This window comes from Ananas comosus, linkage group 2, assembly GCF_001540865.1.
Source record: "Ananas comosus cultivar F153 linkage group 2, ASM154086v1, whole genome shotgun sequence".
NCBI classification, from domain to species: Eukaryota; Viridiplantae; Streptophyta; class Magnoliopsida; order Poales; family Bromeliaceae; genus Ananas; species Ananas comosus.
In genome coordinates this window covers 13,638,574-13,654,697 of record NC_033622.1, presented here as the reverse complement: position 1 = coordinate 13,654,697, position 16,124 = coordinate 13,638,574, and the positions used below count along the sequence as shown (strand labels likewise).

At 36.3% G+C, this 16,124-nt stretch overlaps 2 protein-coding genes across 14 annotated transcripts; both read left to right on the top strand.

The window, feature by feature from the left end:
• On the top strand, positions 49-6,367 carry LOC109705726 (aspartic proteinase-like protein 1). Of its 5 annotated transcripts, none has more exons than XM_020226497.1 (10): positions 57-1,264; positions 2,241-2,376; positions 2,805-3,037; positions 3,113-3,340; positions 4,508-4,646; positions 4,730-4,800; positions 4,881-4,980; positions 5,326-5,389; positions 5,485-5,556; positions 5,794-6,367. In XM_020226497.1, the coding sequence occupies exons 1-10, from the start codon at positions 972-974 to the stop codon at positions 6,024-6,026; spliced, it is 1,569 nt and encodes a 522-aa protein (XP_020082086.1). In that variant the 5' UTR covers positions 57-971; the 3' UTR covers positions 6,027-6,367. The 5 variants fall into 5 exon arrangements, 4 of the variants coding, with proteins under 4 accessions (XP_020082086.1, XP_020082101.1, XP_020082096.1 ...); XM_020226512.1 differs by having other exon boundaries at positions 1,133-1,264; positions 2,771-3,037; XM_020226507.1 differs by having other exon boundaries at positions 1,145-1,264; positions 1,778-2,376.
• LOC109724056 (heavy metal-associated isoprenylated plant protein 23-like) lies at positions 13,647-15,226 on the top strand. Of its 9 annotated transcripts, none has more exons than XM_020252727.1 (4): positions 13,647-13,770; positions 13,908-14,007; positions 14,149-14,313; positions 14,446-15,226. In XM_020252727.1, the coding sequence occupies exons 3-4, from the start codon at positions 14,163-14,165 to the stop codon at positions 14,742-14,744; spliced, it is 450 nt and encodes a 149-aa protein (XP_020108316.1). In that variant the 5' UTR covers positions 13,647-13,770; positions 13,908-14,007; positions 14,149-14,162; the 3' UTR covers positions 14,745-15,226. The 9 variants fall into 9 exon arrangements, with proteins under 9 accessions (XP_020108316.1, XP_020108308.1, XP_020108300.1 ...); XM_020252719.1 differs by having other exon boundaries at positions 14,144-14,313; XM_020252711.1 differs by having other exon boundaries at positions 14,140-14,313.

Genomic DNA, 16,124 nt, shown 5'->3' with positions numbered 1-16,124 from the left:
TGTTTTGGAGTAATTGCTCGTATACTGTAATAAAAGAAACTGTGACGACAGGGAGAGCGTGAGAATAGCCACTCACTGCAGCTGGCGTAACCGAAAGTGGTAAACCGGTAAAGCGACACCCGGCACCCACCCGGGGATGCGAAAAGACGGTGCAGTAAGCGAGCGGACAAACCCCACCTCCCGACTCGGGACCAACCACGTGTCCATCCATCCTCATTCCACCACCACCCTCTTCCCCTCTCTCTCCCCCCTCCTGGGGAGAGCAACCACGCCGCTACCAGTCCCACCACCCCTGGGTACAAAGTGACGCGTCCAACGAGACCCTGACTTTGACCAGACAATCTGGTTCGTCCAAAGAGTGGGGACCACCGCCATAAGCGGATCCGATTAGCTCTCGGGGCCAGTTCCCCTTCTATTACAGAAAAGCCCTCTTATTCTCTTCTATTCGACCTTGCCCTCTTCTAGAGGTTGTAGTACTCTCGACAGTCGACACGTCGCCGTTGGCATCGCAATAACATCGGCCGCCCCTGTTGTTTAAAAACAGCGTAATGGAGCTCTCTGCAAATATTGACGTTGAGGGGGGCTTGTGCGTAAAACTCAATACGCTTTTTTTTTTTTTCGTGTTATCGCCGAGTCCCAGAGAGAGAGAGAGAGAGAGAGAGAGAGAGAGAGTGTGTGTGGGGAAAGAAACAAAAGAAAAGCGCTCTCACACTCGCTCTGCGCACTGCGCTCAAAGCCTACCGACCCACTAAGACTTCGAACGAAGCCCTAGATCTCTCCCCCGCGCCCTCTTCCCCTCTCGCCCCTAAAACCCTAACCTTAGAGCTTTCCTCTCCCCTCCGCTCCGTTCAAGGGTCCTGTCTCCGTCGCCTACGATCTCCGCCAACAACGGCTCACACGGCGCTCGCCGGCTCCCGCAGTCGTAGATCGGAGCCTCCCACTCGCCCCGCACTTTGGATCTGAGGTTTTCCATGGCGCCGTTCTCCTTCCTCGCCATGGTCGTGGCGCTGAGCGCGCTCCCGTGGTGCTCGCGTTCGCTCACCTTCTCCTCAAGATTGGTACACCGGTTCTCAGACGAGGCACGCGCCGCGGCGGCGTCGTCTCCGGGAGGAGGGAGGTGGCCGATCCGGAGGAGCGCGGAGTACTTCGAGGTCTTGGCGAGGAGCGACCTCGCGCGGCAGAAGCGGCGCCTCGGGGGCCGATACCAGATGCTGTACCCTTCGGAGGGGAGTCAAACCTTTTCGCTTGGGAACGACTTCGGATGGTGCGTCGATTCGATCCCTTTATTGCCTTGGCTTGTTTGTCCTATGCATTTTAATTCTTATTATATTATATTTGTTGTATTGCACTTGTATGGTAATTAATGAAGTAATAAAGAGGGGGGGGCGGGGGAGAGAGAGGGACAATGTGGTACTGTTATGTAGGGGAAAAGCACCTCCTTTTCCTGAGTTAATTTGTCTTGTGTAATTGGTTTGGGAAATTTCTGTGAGATTTTGCTGTATTTTGTGCTGGGATGGATTGGGGTTAGTTTTCACAGCATTTGTGCTTTCTATGGGCCAATTTGGCTTGGATAGAGCTGTTTAGAAGTGTTGTTCAGTAGTGTCTTTTAAGTAAAAAAAGCTCTATTTTGCAGCATCTTTAACAGTTCACCATTGCGGCCAGGAGAGCAATATATTTAAATTGGAGATTCTGCCTTTTGGGCCTCTAGAAACTTGTTTCTGTTTCCCACTCAAGTGAGAAAAGCTTTGAATTTATTTTATTTATTTTATTTTTGTAGGCAAGTTTCAATTAGGGAAGCTGTTTCTGGAGCCGTGCCAAACTCTTACTAGTAATGTCTGATGAGGCAAAATAGGGGAGTTCTCATTTTTGACAGTTTCTGCAATTAATAAGCAGAGTTAGGTTGTCTTTACTGCTGGTGTTATCATAGCGGATGCGCATTTTGTACTATTCTTTTCCCTAATAATGCCAAAGTATCATTAGATCTGTGTCATCTAATATTATATTACACCAGTTATCTAAGCTATTTACTCATTATCTTGTCTGGTTGTATAATTTGTTATTTATGGTTTCACTTATTTTACATATCTCTATGTGCAATGAACATCTATATTTGATCGTTTTATCTGTTGCCAAATGCTAAGCATGTGTTTAGTACTGATGATGATGGTATCTTTTATTTTTTTTCTGAGCAACATGAGAATCGTCAACCTAACTCTTACACGTGACGTTCATATGGACAGGTTACACTACACATGGATTGATATTGGGACACCCAATGTGTCCTTTCTTGTTGCATTGGATGCTGGAAGTGACCTGCTTTGGGTCCCCTGTGATTGCATTCAGTGTGCTCCTTTGTCTGGCTATCATAGTAGTTTGGTATGCTCAATTTTGCTGCTCTAGCTCTCTATTAGTATTGTCGGTAATCATTCCACATAACATTTGTGCTTGTAAGCATGCATGTTGTTGTTCATAATCATGGGTATTGTGCGTGCATATTTGCTGGTATGGTCATCTATCTTTTGTATGCAGGTTGCGGGATTCTGTGTTACAGCATGTGTATGTACGGAATTTAATTCATGCTGGCCGTTTATCTTTCTATGCGTGCATATTTTCATTAAATTTTATCATTCTAGTCAAATCAAATCTGGTTGCGTGCTGTCTGGATTAGTGCATTCACGTGATAAGTTTAACCCTAAACAGAAAAAGAGGAGGGTGTTCTGCTAACATTTCACAGCAGTTTTATCACTTATTTCCGATGATTGATTGGCAGGTGCTCCCTGGTATATGGAGCATCTATTATGCAGGATAAAGATCTCCGCATGTACAGCCCAGCTGAATCAAGAACTAGCAGACATCTTCCATGCAGCCACAAACTGTGTCAACTAGGCCCAAGCTGTAAAAGCCCAAAGCAACCTTGCCCGTATAATATAAACTACTATTCAGAAAATACATCGAGTTCAGGGTTGCTAGTCGAGGATACACTATACTTGGCTTCCAGTGATGGCCGAACATCAGTACAAGCTTCAGTTATCATAGGGTGAGTCTATAGTATACCGTCAGATATTTTCTTATACGAGTCCTGTATTGAAAATCATACAAATGTTGGTTGCAGCTGCGGAAGGAGGCAAAGTGGTGATTATTTGGATGGAGTTGCTCCAGACGGGCTTCTTGGTTTGGGATTTGGGGATATATCGGTTCCAAGCTTCCTTGCATGGGCTGGATTGGTACGGGATTCTTTTTCAATGTGCTTTCAGGAGGATGATTCTGGAAGAATCTTCTTTGGGGACCAAGGTGTCTCTACACAACAATCTACTCCTTTTGTTCCTGCGAATGGAAAATAGTAAGTGCTTTGGAAAATGCAATTTCTTGTGTTGATGGACTGCCATTATGATACGTGTTGATCGCCTTATATTTAAGGACGTACATGTTTGCTCCTTTTTTGTGTTTTTCCCATTTTTAAGAATTTTATCAACTTTTCTATTCAATTAATCTTTCTACTTTCTAGGTACCGATAACTTTGTCAGGATATCTCCTGCTTTATGCTGTTGATTAGCATATACTTTGTAGCATGATCTTAAACAACATCAGTTAATTCAAGGCTGTTTTAAAGTCTTCACCTGATATGCTGCAGTAATGCTTAATTTATCTCGTCATGCATGAATGTTCTGTATAATCCTTCCTGCAAACTCTTAAGGGCATGTTTGGTTCGCTTTTTTTTTACCTTGGAATCGGAATCGGAATGGACAAATCTGTTTGTGGGTGTTTGGTACGCAGGAGTCCCATTCCGATTCCGATTCCTGAGTGGAATGGGAATCTCCCAATCACCTCTTTTTCCAATCCGGCCTAGGAAGTTGAATCCGGATGGAATGGATATTTATTCGGATTAAATTAATTTTTTTAAATTTTTTAATTAAAATATGAGTTTAAATTTAGAAATTAAATATNATTAAAAATTAAAATTTAATCAAGTATTTCGAATCTAACTTATGAATTTGAATTTAAATTAAATTTTAATTTATATACAGTTTTATTCAAATTTTATTTAAAACTTAAATTAAATTTATGGATTCAAATTAAAATTTAAATTGTAATTTTATGTTTGAATTTGAATAAATCAAAATTTAGTTTCATATTTTGAATTATCCACTCAACTTCGAAGTTTAATTTTTTTTAAAAAAATAGATTTAAAATTTTGATATTATTTCAAAATTTTGATGTAAATTTTTAATATTTAATTTTTAATTTGAATTTAAGCTAATATATTATAAAGATAAAGTTAGTATATTAAATTGATTACGTTTTTATATCTATCTGAACCAAATACCGACAATAGGAATGATTTATTCCGATTCCGATTCAGGTAATGAACCAAGCAGAATTAGATAATGAGTGATTCCGATTCCGATTCCGATTCCGATTCCGATTCCGATCCAGCTTATTTGGATTCCGATTCCGATTCCGACTTCGAACCAAACACGCCCTAATTGTTGTCTTTTGTATGGTTCAGCATTACTTATATCGTTGAGGTGGAGAGATTTTGTATCGGTGCTAAGTGTGTTGGAGAGACAAGCATGCAAGCACTTGTTGATAGTGGGTCGTCATTCACATATCTTCCAAATGATGCCTACAAGAGAGTCACCCTGGAGGTACTTCTTTTAGTCCCTGAGAATTCTTTCCCGCCTTTTCCCGTGTGTGAATGTAGACATCGGCTTATCTTTAATTTTTGTAGTTTGACAGGCAAGTTAACTATTCGAGGTATGCCTTTCTTGGATATCCGTGGGAGTACTGCTACAAAGCCAGGTAAACCTTTCAATCATTCAAAGGAACATTTGCTGTGTGTTATCTTAGTGGTTTTACCTCTGTTGCTTCTATTTCTGCAGTCCTCTTGAATTGCCCGATATACCAACTGTGGCGCTTATGTTTGCTGTGAACAAGAGCTTCGTGGTTACCAATCCCCTTTTTCTTATCAATGGCAAAGAGGTATGCCATACATTTTATCTTCTTCTGTTGTAGGAAAGTACACATATCAAAAGTTTGTCTTCTACTTGGACACTATTATTAATCATTTTATAAGTTTAAGTTGTTAAATAAGTTATTATATGCCCAAATCTTCTGTTGTTTGCTATTAGATGATCATCCTATAGGAGGATATCATCATATAAGAGGATCTGTCATTTCTTGTAAGATTTCTGAAGATCTAATGATTGTAAGAATGATAAAATTTTGTAATCAAACCTTCTAATTGTTGTGAATCTATGCTTCGCTGATATCCGGACTGTCTTAATATTAGCCTTAAATAATTCAGTAGGCTACTGGATTTTGCAGGGGGAGCTTACTGGATTTTGCTTAGCTGTAAATTCATCAGAAGAAAATCTGGCAACTATTGGGCGTGAGCTCCCCGCACTATCCTAATCATATCACTTCTTTTCCTAGTCTTTTATTATGTTTGCTCCTGTATAATTTAGAACTCAATTGTGAATGCAGAGAATTTTATGACGGGACATCATATGGTCTTTGATAGAGAAAATTCGAAGCTGGGATGGTCACGATCCGATTGTAAGTTATCCCGTTCACCTCATTCATGTCAGTTTGCAAGCTATTCGGTACTGCTCCTGCAATGATTTAAACTGCCTATTTTGGAATTAGACCGCATTCTGTGTAGCGTTCTTCGATTATCTTTGATTAACATATTAATTGGCTATTACTGGAATAACTTGTACCCTAATGCCTACCTCATGAAGTGCATTGACTACATAATGTGCTATGGCTTATCAATTTGTATGTTAAACACAGGTCGTGATATTGACACTAGCATCCCTGTAACAACCCCACCCCATAACCGACCCGAAAACCCTTTGCCGACAAATGAGCAGCAGAGCAACCCCAACGGACATGCTGTTGCCCCTGCGGTAGCAGGGAAGGCGCCCAACACTATGGACTCGTCAGCAGCTTCGCCTTCAAAGGTGGTTTCCCATTTCTGTTTGTTTCTGCTACTGACTCAATTTGCCGTCATTTTTGTCGGATAAATTGTCTAAGTTAAATAGTTCCCCTATATAAATAGTGCTGTAAATCCCAGGTTTTTCTTTAAGAGGGCTTTTTTTTTGTTTTTCTCTTCATCCAGTGGGCTCCTTTTGTCATTATTGGATGTAATCTGGCAGGTGTCTACTAATCTTTTTTTTTTTTCTTTTTTCTTTTTTTTTTTTACTTTTGATCTTCTTTCTAGCCCTGTCACATCTACTAAGAGAGTTCCGTACCAGTCTCTTTTATTGTGGTGAAGATATATGCTTATAGTTTATTAAACTTTCAAATCATGATGGATAACAACATGTTCTCTTTCTGAAGTTCAAATTTAAGTTGGAGACGAGCAGAGAATTTTCGTATGGGCCCCAGGTTCACGAGTCTTTATGCGTCCGTATAAGGTTAACATAACCTGAATAATGTTTTGTTTATGCGATTTTATGCAGATTCTCATAAATTATACCGTTTGTATTGTTGGGAAAATTTATTATGGATTCTCGTAAGTGAACTTTGGAATGGCGCAGGCGCATTTGAGTAACTAGCTATAATAATGCATGAACGAGTTTGATTGAACCTATGAGCGACATTTGATTTTTTTCGAAATACAGCAAGTGTGGGTTACCAAAACATTGCTTCCAAAAATTGTACGATCAACTCCACTTTCTTTAATTTTTTGCTATTTTTGTTCTTGAGATCTCTTTTAGCTTAATCCACTCTTTACAAATCTCAGCTCTTCGTTGTCTGCATCCAACATCAATTTCTAGTGTCTACGTTTTAAATCATTGTTCTCTTAAAAGGGGTTTGTTAGTGACCCTCTAGAGTTCTTCCCAGTCCTGTATCTCTCCTCATAACTTTTCCAAACCCCCTACTTTCTTAAACACAAAAGGTGTGTAGTGTTATCAGTATTTGGATGATATTTCATACAGAGAAAAGTGCTCTTACCAACTGGTCGATCAAAGTTGATCGTAACTGGAGTGGTAGCAAATGACTTTGCATAGGCATGATTAGCGTGGGGTGAGCCCACCACCACCAACCTCCTCTCTCTCACATGATGCACCATATCTCCTTTACAAAAGAGGAGCTACCACCATTCTCAGTCCATTAGATTTATGCTTTCAATGTCTGTTGAAATCTCTCTACCCTTTTTGAGTAAAATAAGATTCACTTTCATAGTGGTAGGTCATGGAATGAGAGAATATATGAGGTTTTGAGGACCCCCACATGCCCACCTCCCTATGTATCATAGTCTCTCTCTCTCTATTTCATTTATGTGCTTAAACTGGGTGAAGTTGCACATTGGGTGCTCAATAATTGGTTCTTAAATGCCCTGTGTTTGGTATGAGGTCCTTGTTCTAAGTTCTAACTTTGTGCCTTGTCTCCCCTATTCTTTCAATCTATACTTTGTTCTTATAACCTCCCTTTTTATTATTATTATTATTTTTTATGGTTAATGTTTCTTAACTCATTCTTTCTGCCTGTTGATCCCACATAATGAGGAGTGTGTTTACACAACTGTGCTAATAGACAAAGACATTATTTGGTACACTAACTCGAACTCTTGGTCCTTTTCAGAGAGGCTTCAATTTATTTTCGTATCTAGCATGGTAACCAACAGTGTAAATGGTTGCTTCATATTTTAATGGGAAAACTTTAAAAACCTCCCTTGTGGTTTCAATTTTTTCACTTTAGTACCCTGTGGTTTAAAATGTATCAAGTTAGTACCCTGTGGTTTCTCACTTTATCACTTTAGTACCCTGTGGTTTAAAGTGTATCAAGTTAGTATTCTGTGGTTTTGCACTTTATCACCTTAGTATCCTGTGGTTTTAATTTTGTATCAAGTTAGTACCCTGTGGTTTTTTAAACCATAGGGTACTAAAGTGATAAAATGTGAAACCACAGGGTACTAGGGTGATAAAGTGCAAAACCACAGGGTACTAACTTGATACACTTTAAATCATAAGATACTAAAGTGATAAAGTGAGAAACCACAGGGTACTAATTTGATACATTTTAAACCACAGGATACTAAAATAAAAAAGTGTGAAATCACGGGGAGTTTTTGAAGTTTTTCCTATTTTAATTGATGAATGCAGCAAATATTTCCTATTACTCTTGCAGAAAACAAACAATAAGCATTAATTGCATTCAAACCACCCCTACCCACTTCATAATTTGAAAGATGATTCCATATTTGAGATTGAAACTACTTGTTGAACGAAGAGCATTACAACTCCTCAGAATATCTTTTATAAGGGGATGCGTAATTTGAAAACAAAACCTCTAATGCTTTATTTCTTTATCTTTCAGCATTTGAACTCCTTTAACTATGATTTTTGCATAAAGTGAAGGATTATGTTATGTAATTTTTAATTGGAAATATATTAAATCGTACGGAAGTTGTTTAAATCAGAAAAAGTTCTCACTTGGGTGATTAAGTTCAAAAAAAGTAGTTTTGTGCCAAGTTTCCGAATTACCTTTAGGGTGCGTTTGGTTCGCGCTATCTTTTAAAGATTCCTAGTAATTTAATGGGAATAAAAAAATATGACGGTATTTGGCTAAACGCACTAAGTAATCTAGTTGGTAATATTGGATTCACTTGGGAATAAGATTCACCCCAAAGTACTAATCTCATTCCCTTGAGGGAGGGCGGGTATCCTCATATTAATGGATTGGGGTAATCATAATATGTCTAATCTCTTTCTTTCTTCCTACCCGCCGGCTAATTGATATTATTTTTCTTTACACTCTAACCTTATATCTCTCTCTAAACTTATTTTTCTCTCTAAAATTCAACTTTTTTTTCTCTCTCTAAACTAAGCTTTCTCTCTCTCTTTCTAAAATTTCAACTCTCTCACTCCCTCTAATTTCGATTATATTTTTCTTTCTATTTTTTTAATTATGCTTTCTCTCTCTAACTTATACTCTCTCTCCCTTTTTTTTAAAAAGATGTTGAAATTTTTGGCAACATTATCTAAAATTAATTAAATAAATAAATAAATAAATTGTATATTTTTTGCAATATTAAATAACATGGCTAATTAATATTACCGTGCGAATCAAACACAGGAATTCCACATTCTTAGTAATAGGATGAATATGAATAAGATTCTCGGATATCTTTTATTTCTAGTAATCTTTCATAATGCGAACCAAACGCACCCTTAGTTTAAGGTGCGCGTACATTTTCACCTGTCCCTTACAATATGGACCTTTATAAAATACTTGCTGGTTACTGCAACTTTTGTTTGTTCTCACTAAGAGATCACCAGCATCTATAGTGACACAAGTGATGACAAATAGTTTAGCTGTTATTTTAAAGAAACAAAATTGATATCACTTTGTCTTCAGCTAAATTATCTGCTGCATCTTAATTATCTGCTGCATCTGATTGAATTTAGCCATAGATTTTCGTGATTTTAGAGTGAATAGTGATACCAAAGTCGGTCATTACCCGTTTGTCTTCAGCAAAGGACATTGTATTCTTAGGTAGCGTTTGGTTCAGATAAAAGCAAGAACTAGCTATTATAGGGATATGTATAAGTATGGAGATAAGAAAAATAACGTTTGGATGAAAATTTGGTTGTTCCTGAGAAAAAGAAAAATAGCGTTTGGATAGCTAATATGGAATAAGAAAAATAGTATGTAGTTATATATAGAAAATGGAGGTGTTGGTGGGGATAGTTATACTAAGTTATTTTAGGTAACCGAGAATTACTATTCTCGAGTAAAAAATTTGCGTTTGGGTATAAAGGGGATAAAGGGTTATCCCTCCCCTTATCTCCGATCCAAACACTGCCTTAATTCTCTGTTGCATCTGATTAAATTAATTAGTCATAGATTTTTCATGATTTTTGAATGAAGTACAGTGATATAAAAGTCGGAGAACGACCGACGAAACCATTCCGACCGCGAAAACTAAAACACTACTGTAGATGCGAAGACGACGAAAAATTTAGAACCTTTTACTTTAGCATTCAGTGTATTAGGGGGTTGATAAAGAAACTCTTTTTTTATTCTTTTCCAACAGCTAAAATAGAACTAAAGTGATACCCTTTTTTTTTTTTTTTTTTCTGTTTACTTGGTGGCTAGGTTTTGAGTAGCTACAAGGAACAAAAGGCTTGGAGTAGATGCAAATCTTTTTACGTAGTAAATTGGAAATTTACAACTTTAATTTGATGGTGCAATTCTTTTCCTTATTGGCTAAGTTTTCATAGTGAAAAGGAGAACAAAGGCTTGGAGTAGATGCAAGCTGTGGCATCTTAGGCAATATCTTTCTACAAGGGGTTCAAACCAAAAAAAAAAGGACTAAGTCAAAGCCCCCCCAAAAAGAAAAGGAAAAAAGATGGTAGCATTATATATTCTCTAGCCATTGAGCTAGATGCTACCTTTCTTGCTTCTTCTGCCTTTGCTCTTCACCTTTCGGAAAGTTATAATTGATTAAAGATCTCTAAGACTGTGTTTGATTCGGGTATAAGTAAAATCTACTTATTCCGGAGATAGATATAAGTTCAGATATAAATAGGAACTAGACCAATTTTGCGTTTTGATGAAAATTGGGTTGTTTCTAGAAATAAGTTAAATAGTGTTTGGATGATTATATTGGAATAAAAGGAATAAGAGTTATAACTTTTAAATTAAAATTATTGTATCTAATTAATTAATATCAAAATATTACTTAAAAATATTTAATAAAATAATAAATTTATTAGCTATGAATATTGTATATAAGGTAATAAAAATATATTAATTAATTAATTAATTATAAAAAATAATTTAACTTTTTAATTAGTTAGTAAATTATTTTAGTTAGATAACTAGTAAAAAAATTAATTAGATTAATAGAAATATTAATGATTGATCGATATAAATATTAGTTTATATATAAATATATTAAATTATTAATAATTAATTATAAATAATAAATAAATTAATTATTTTATTATTTAAACAATAAATAATAATTTAAATATATTAATTAGATTAATTAATAATTTAATAATATAATTAAAATTAAATTTAAACTTTAAATAACCTTGTTCCCACCTGGGAACAAGCTTGTTCCAGAAAAAACAATTTCAACCTCATACCAACTTATTCCAAAAATTTAAGAAATACTATTTTCGAATGCCAAACATAATATTTGAGAACAAAAAAAGGAACAAGAACTTATTCTCTCTTATTCTCGAACCAAACAATATCTAACAGTATATGATAATTGTATACAAAAAAAAATACATAATATATATTATGTTGTACAAGTTATTACAGTTTGACTTTGTTTCTCCTTCTACAGTCAAAAGATCTAATTTCTCTTTTGGAAAACTAAATATAACACCTAGTATTATTTGTTTACATGGCATGCTACATTTGTCTTCTTTCTTTTATTCTATTGCTTCATGATTGATTGAAGGCCAAATTCTTTAATCTACCTTTTTTCTCACTGTAGTTGTAATATTAACGCAAATGATTTTGAAAAGCTTAGTACACTATGTACAACTTATTTTTTACCGACCTGTATCAACTGTAGTTAGTTGAGAGCTTAATGATTAATATCTTAAATTTTAAAATTTAATTATTTTATATTTTTAATTTTATTATATTTTAAATGAAAAATGAACGAAGGGAAAGGCTTGGTGCCTTTATCTGAAAAAAGTTCACTTTGTTCCTTAGTTTTGTTGTTGTCAGGAAAGGTACAGCAAATTTCGATTGCAAAGTTATGTAAAGCTTTTATGTTTGGTACGGGCGTATAAATTTTGATGCTACGTATAACTTGTGCTTTGATAGCCTATTTAATGCAAGACACTTTTTGGCAACGTCCAACAAATGCACAGCATATATTTTGATATAAAAGAAGAGTCAAATTAAATTAAAATGTGAAAAATTAAATAAGAATAGCTAAGAGCCTCACAAAATTCGAACTCACTAGTCTATACATGAGTGATGTGGTTTATGAGCATATTAAAAAATAGAACAAAAATTAATTATTCTAAATGCCTAAGTTACCAAAAAGAAAATATTTTAATCATCAATAATTCCACACTAATATTTTGTTAATTTAATCCGTTGATTAGGAGATCCAAAGAGGAAGACACACAATTAAAGATAATTAAGACATATGGATGACATGATCCAATTAATCCCCTCAATAATTGAAGCCATGGATTAATTATACCATCAACTCTTTAATTGCTAATATAAGAAAAAGTCATCAACAGGCTCTTCAATTGCATGCCACATGTTTCAAACATAAATGATTGAAGTATACTTGAAGAGGTAACTAAGTAGCCACCTGTAAGGGAGACCACAGGAAGAAATAACACTTTGAGGTGTTCTACACGAACAAACCAACCTCCAATCAAACCCTAATCACTCATTTCATTTTTTAAGTCCTTCGAAAGGGAAACTCCTGGGGAAATATATATACATATATATATATTTTCCAATCACACAGCTACAAGTAAGCGCAGCTTAAGAACTGAACCACTCTGTTACAGGTGGCGCAGCTTGATTGGTCCCTCACTGCCACGTGGCACTCGAAACATGGTTGGAGTTGGTAGGATGAAGGGTCCAGGGGAAGCCCAGTTCCTTGGTATTCATTTGGGCACCTGGTGCACTGTGCACCACTTTGTAAATGTGATATACAACATTAATTAATATGAAATATGTTATTAAGGTTTAAAAAGCAGCTTTACACAGTATTACTAAGTCATGTTTATTGTTAGTTCTAAAATCAATAGTATAGAAGAAATTAAGTTTTCTCTGTAGCATGTGTGTGTGTGTGTGGTTTTCTCTGTAGCATTTGTGTGTGTGTGTGTGTGGTTTTCTCTGTAGCATTTGTGTGTGTGTGTAGCAACAATCAAATAATTTCATATTGTATTAACATTTTTATGTTTTTGGGACACCAATCATTTATTTTGAAGTTTCAATATTGCGCTTGATCATTATATCTTTACTATTTAATACGAAAATCAAAATTAGTCGGATATATATGAAGTGAAATACCTATTGCATGTATTGAAGACTTTCTGAAGATATAAAAAAATATTGTTATATTCATAAATAACAGATGTCCAAAGTTTATAATTATTGATGTGATGTGTATGACTTTTAAATGTTACAAATCTATTTACGAAATTGAATTACAATACATAACCTCTAAACTTGAATTTTAGGTGTGAGATATACATCACACTACACACTAGGTGCATCCAATAAATTCTCCTCCTTTTCATGCGTGGACCACCGACCACCACCACCACCTTTAACTCTTATAACTTGTAACTTATAACTCTCTCTCTCTCTCTCTCTCTCTGAAGAAGAGGGTCCCTTGGCCTTGGTCCAAGTCATTTTCATTGGGTTCTACACATGAGTTTTTACTGTTCCCATTCCCAAAAGCTTTCTTGCACCTCAAGGACTGAGTTCTCCACTCGCACACACAAACACACCACATGACCATGCACAACCCCTCGCCCTTTTATTATTGCTCTTATTAATTTTACATAGGTCAGAGTCCCAACACAAAACACACGAGTCTACTGTTGTTTCCTTTTGGGTTTCCCCTCCTCTTTTTCTTTTCTTTTTCCCTCACCTGCTTTTTTATTAACCCTTGGCCCTTGGCTTAAGGCCCATGCTTCTCCTCGAACGCCTATAAAAGAAGGGGTCGAGGTGAAGCAAAGGGAGAAGTGAGTGAGAGGGAATATAGGATACATAATAGCTTGTGGGGAGGAAGGTATCTTATATCTTATAAGAAGAGTAAGCCTGAGGAAGAGCTTAGTATAAATATCTCTTGGTGATCTCATCTCATATATATATATATATATAGTTCTCTAGAGAAGCCATTTTTACACTCTTGTTAATTGCTCTCTTATTGTTGCTCTTCTCCTGTTTAGAGTTTGGAGTTCCAAGAAGCTGCTTCTGTTTTTCAACACCACCTACCCATCGAGCTCAAAAGAAGCCTTTTCCACCTTGCATACCCATCCAAAGCGAAGGGTGGGTTGTGGTCCTGTAATTTTCCACCTAGCTAGCGAAAGCTGCTTCACGCATAAGCTAGCTCCTCCATCTTTTCTTCTTCATCTAGAAGTGCTTTTCCTTTTCTCCTTAATTTTCTCCGTTCTCGTTAAGCTAGTACAGCCAAAAGAAGCACCATGGGAGGGACAATATACTACCTCTCTCGCTTGTTGGGCACTGGCCACAGCTACAAGAAGCGGAAGCAGTTGCACACTGTGGAGCTCAAGGTTAGAATGGACTGTGAGGGTTGTGAGCTCAAAGTCAAAAACGCACTCTCCAACATGAAAGGTAACAACAATATATATAATAATCCAACACTTCATCATCTCTCACATTGTATTATATGTAAATCCACATATATATATATTATGCAGTGTTCTTATAATTGTGATCTTTATGGCTGTTAATTAATTAATGTAGGAGTTCAATCAGTGGAGATCAACAGGAAGCAGCAAAAGGTTACAGTGACAGGTTATGTTGAGCCCAGCAAGGTATTAAAGAAGGCTCAATCTACAGGGAAAAGGGCTGAGATTTGGCCTTACATTCCTTACACTCTGGTGGCCCATCCTTATGCTGCTCCAGCTTATGACAAGAAGGCACCACCTGGGTATGTGAGGAATGTCGAGGCTGTAACACTCTCTAGCCAACTAGTCAGACAGGAGGACCAGCTCACCACCTTGTTTAGTGATGAAAACCCGAATGCATGCTCTATTATGTGAAGTTAATGACACTACAACACACACACACACACACACACACACACACACAAACATAGAGAGAGAGAGAGAGAGAGAGAGAGAGAGAGAGATCATTTTATCTCTCTCTCTCTCTCTAGCATTGGACCTTGGTTGACCACTTTCAGGTTTTAGAGAAGGATTAGTGACATACTAATATTACTGGTTTTTTGTATAAATAGCTTGAAGAGGGAAAAAGGGTTTTGCATGCCATGTCTTGTCCTTTTACCTTTGAACCTTTTTCCTTAATAGTGTCAGAGAATAATATAGTATGTAGCCTAGAGTGTAGCTAGCTAGGGTTGGAGTTAATTAGATCATGAACACTTGGAAAGGACGTATGGGTTGTTACGAAACTTCTATATCAATATATATATATATATATATATAAATTATTTAATGACACTACATATCTTGTACTGTGTTGTGTTGTCCTTTGTGTATGCAATTAAAGAAGCAGTTTCCAATTATTTTTTTCCCTTTTTGGTTGTTTATTGGGTGTGAACAACTTTTTGATTGCTGTGCATGAACTCCTGTTCACATGTCTGGAAACATAAGCAAAAGGAAACAAGGACAGGTTTTAAAAGTACAAAAGCTGCCTAATAAACAAACATAGAACGGGAAAAACAAAACAAAAAAAAAAAAAGCCGGTGTGTTAACATGATACACGGAAACGAAGTTCAATTAAAATGAATATTTTTATTATTTTGTTTCTTAAATTAATGTTATGATGCATTTAACTACGTGTAAAATGTACGTAGCTCGTAGACATTAAGCTATGCGCTGTGCTCTTTCCTTGGTTGTTCCGGGAACAAAAAAAGGACTCATTAATTAATGTGTTATTTATTTTCTTTTTTCCTTTTGGCAATTTTGGTTCACAAATATTTTTCTTTTTTTTTCTTTCATTTTTTTAAAGAAGGTCTTTCATTTTTGAGGGTCTGGTTGAGCTAGACCTAACCCACCATGTTCAAATAAATTAATTCCAGCAGGGCTCATAATTTGATATGAGAAACATTGCAAAAGGCTCAGCTCTAGTGTTCCAACACATAATTCGTGCATGGACCACATTAAAAATGTACGTAGCAAATTCTAGAAGGAGAGACAACATATTCTTTTCTTTACTTCGACGCTACTTCCCCAAATATATACCTAGGGGTGTCAACGAGCCGAACACAAGCAGACCGGCTCGTGTTCGACTCATTTAATAAACGAGCCAGACACGCGCTGACTCGTTAAAATATAAAGCCAAAAAATTCAGCTCGTATTAGACTTGTTAATAAATGAGCCGAATACGAACTGACTAACGAATAATAAATTAAATGGATTAGATTTGATATATATATATATATATATATATATATATATATA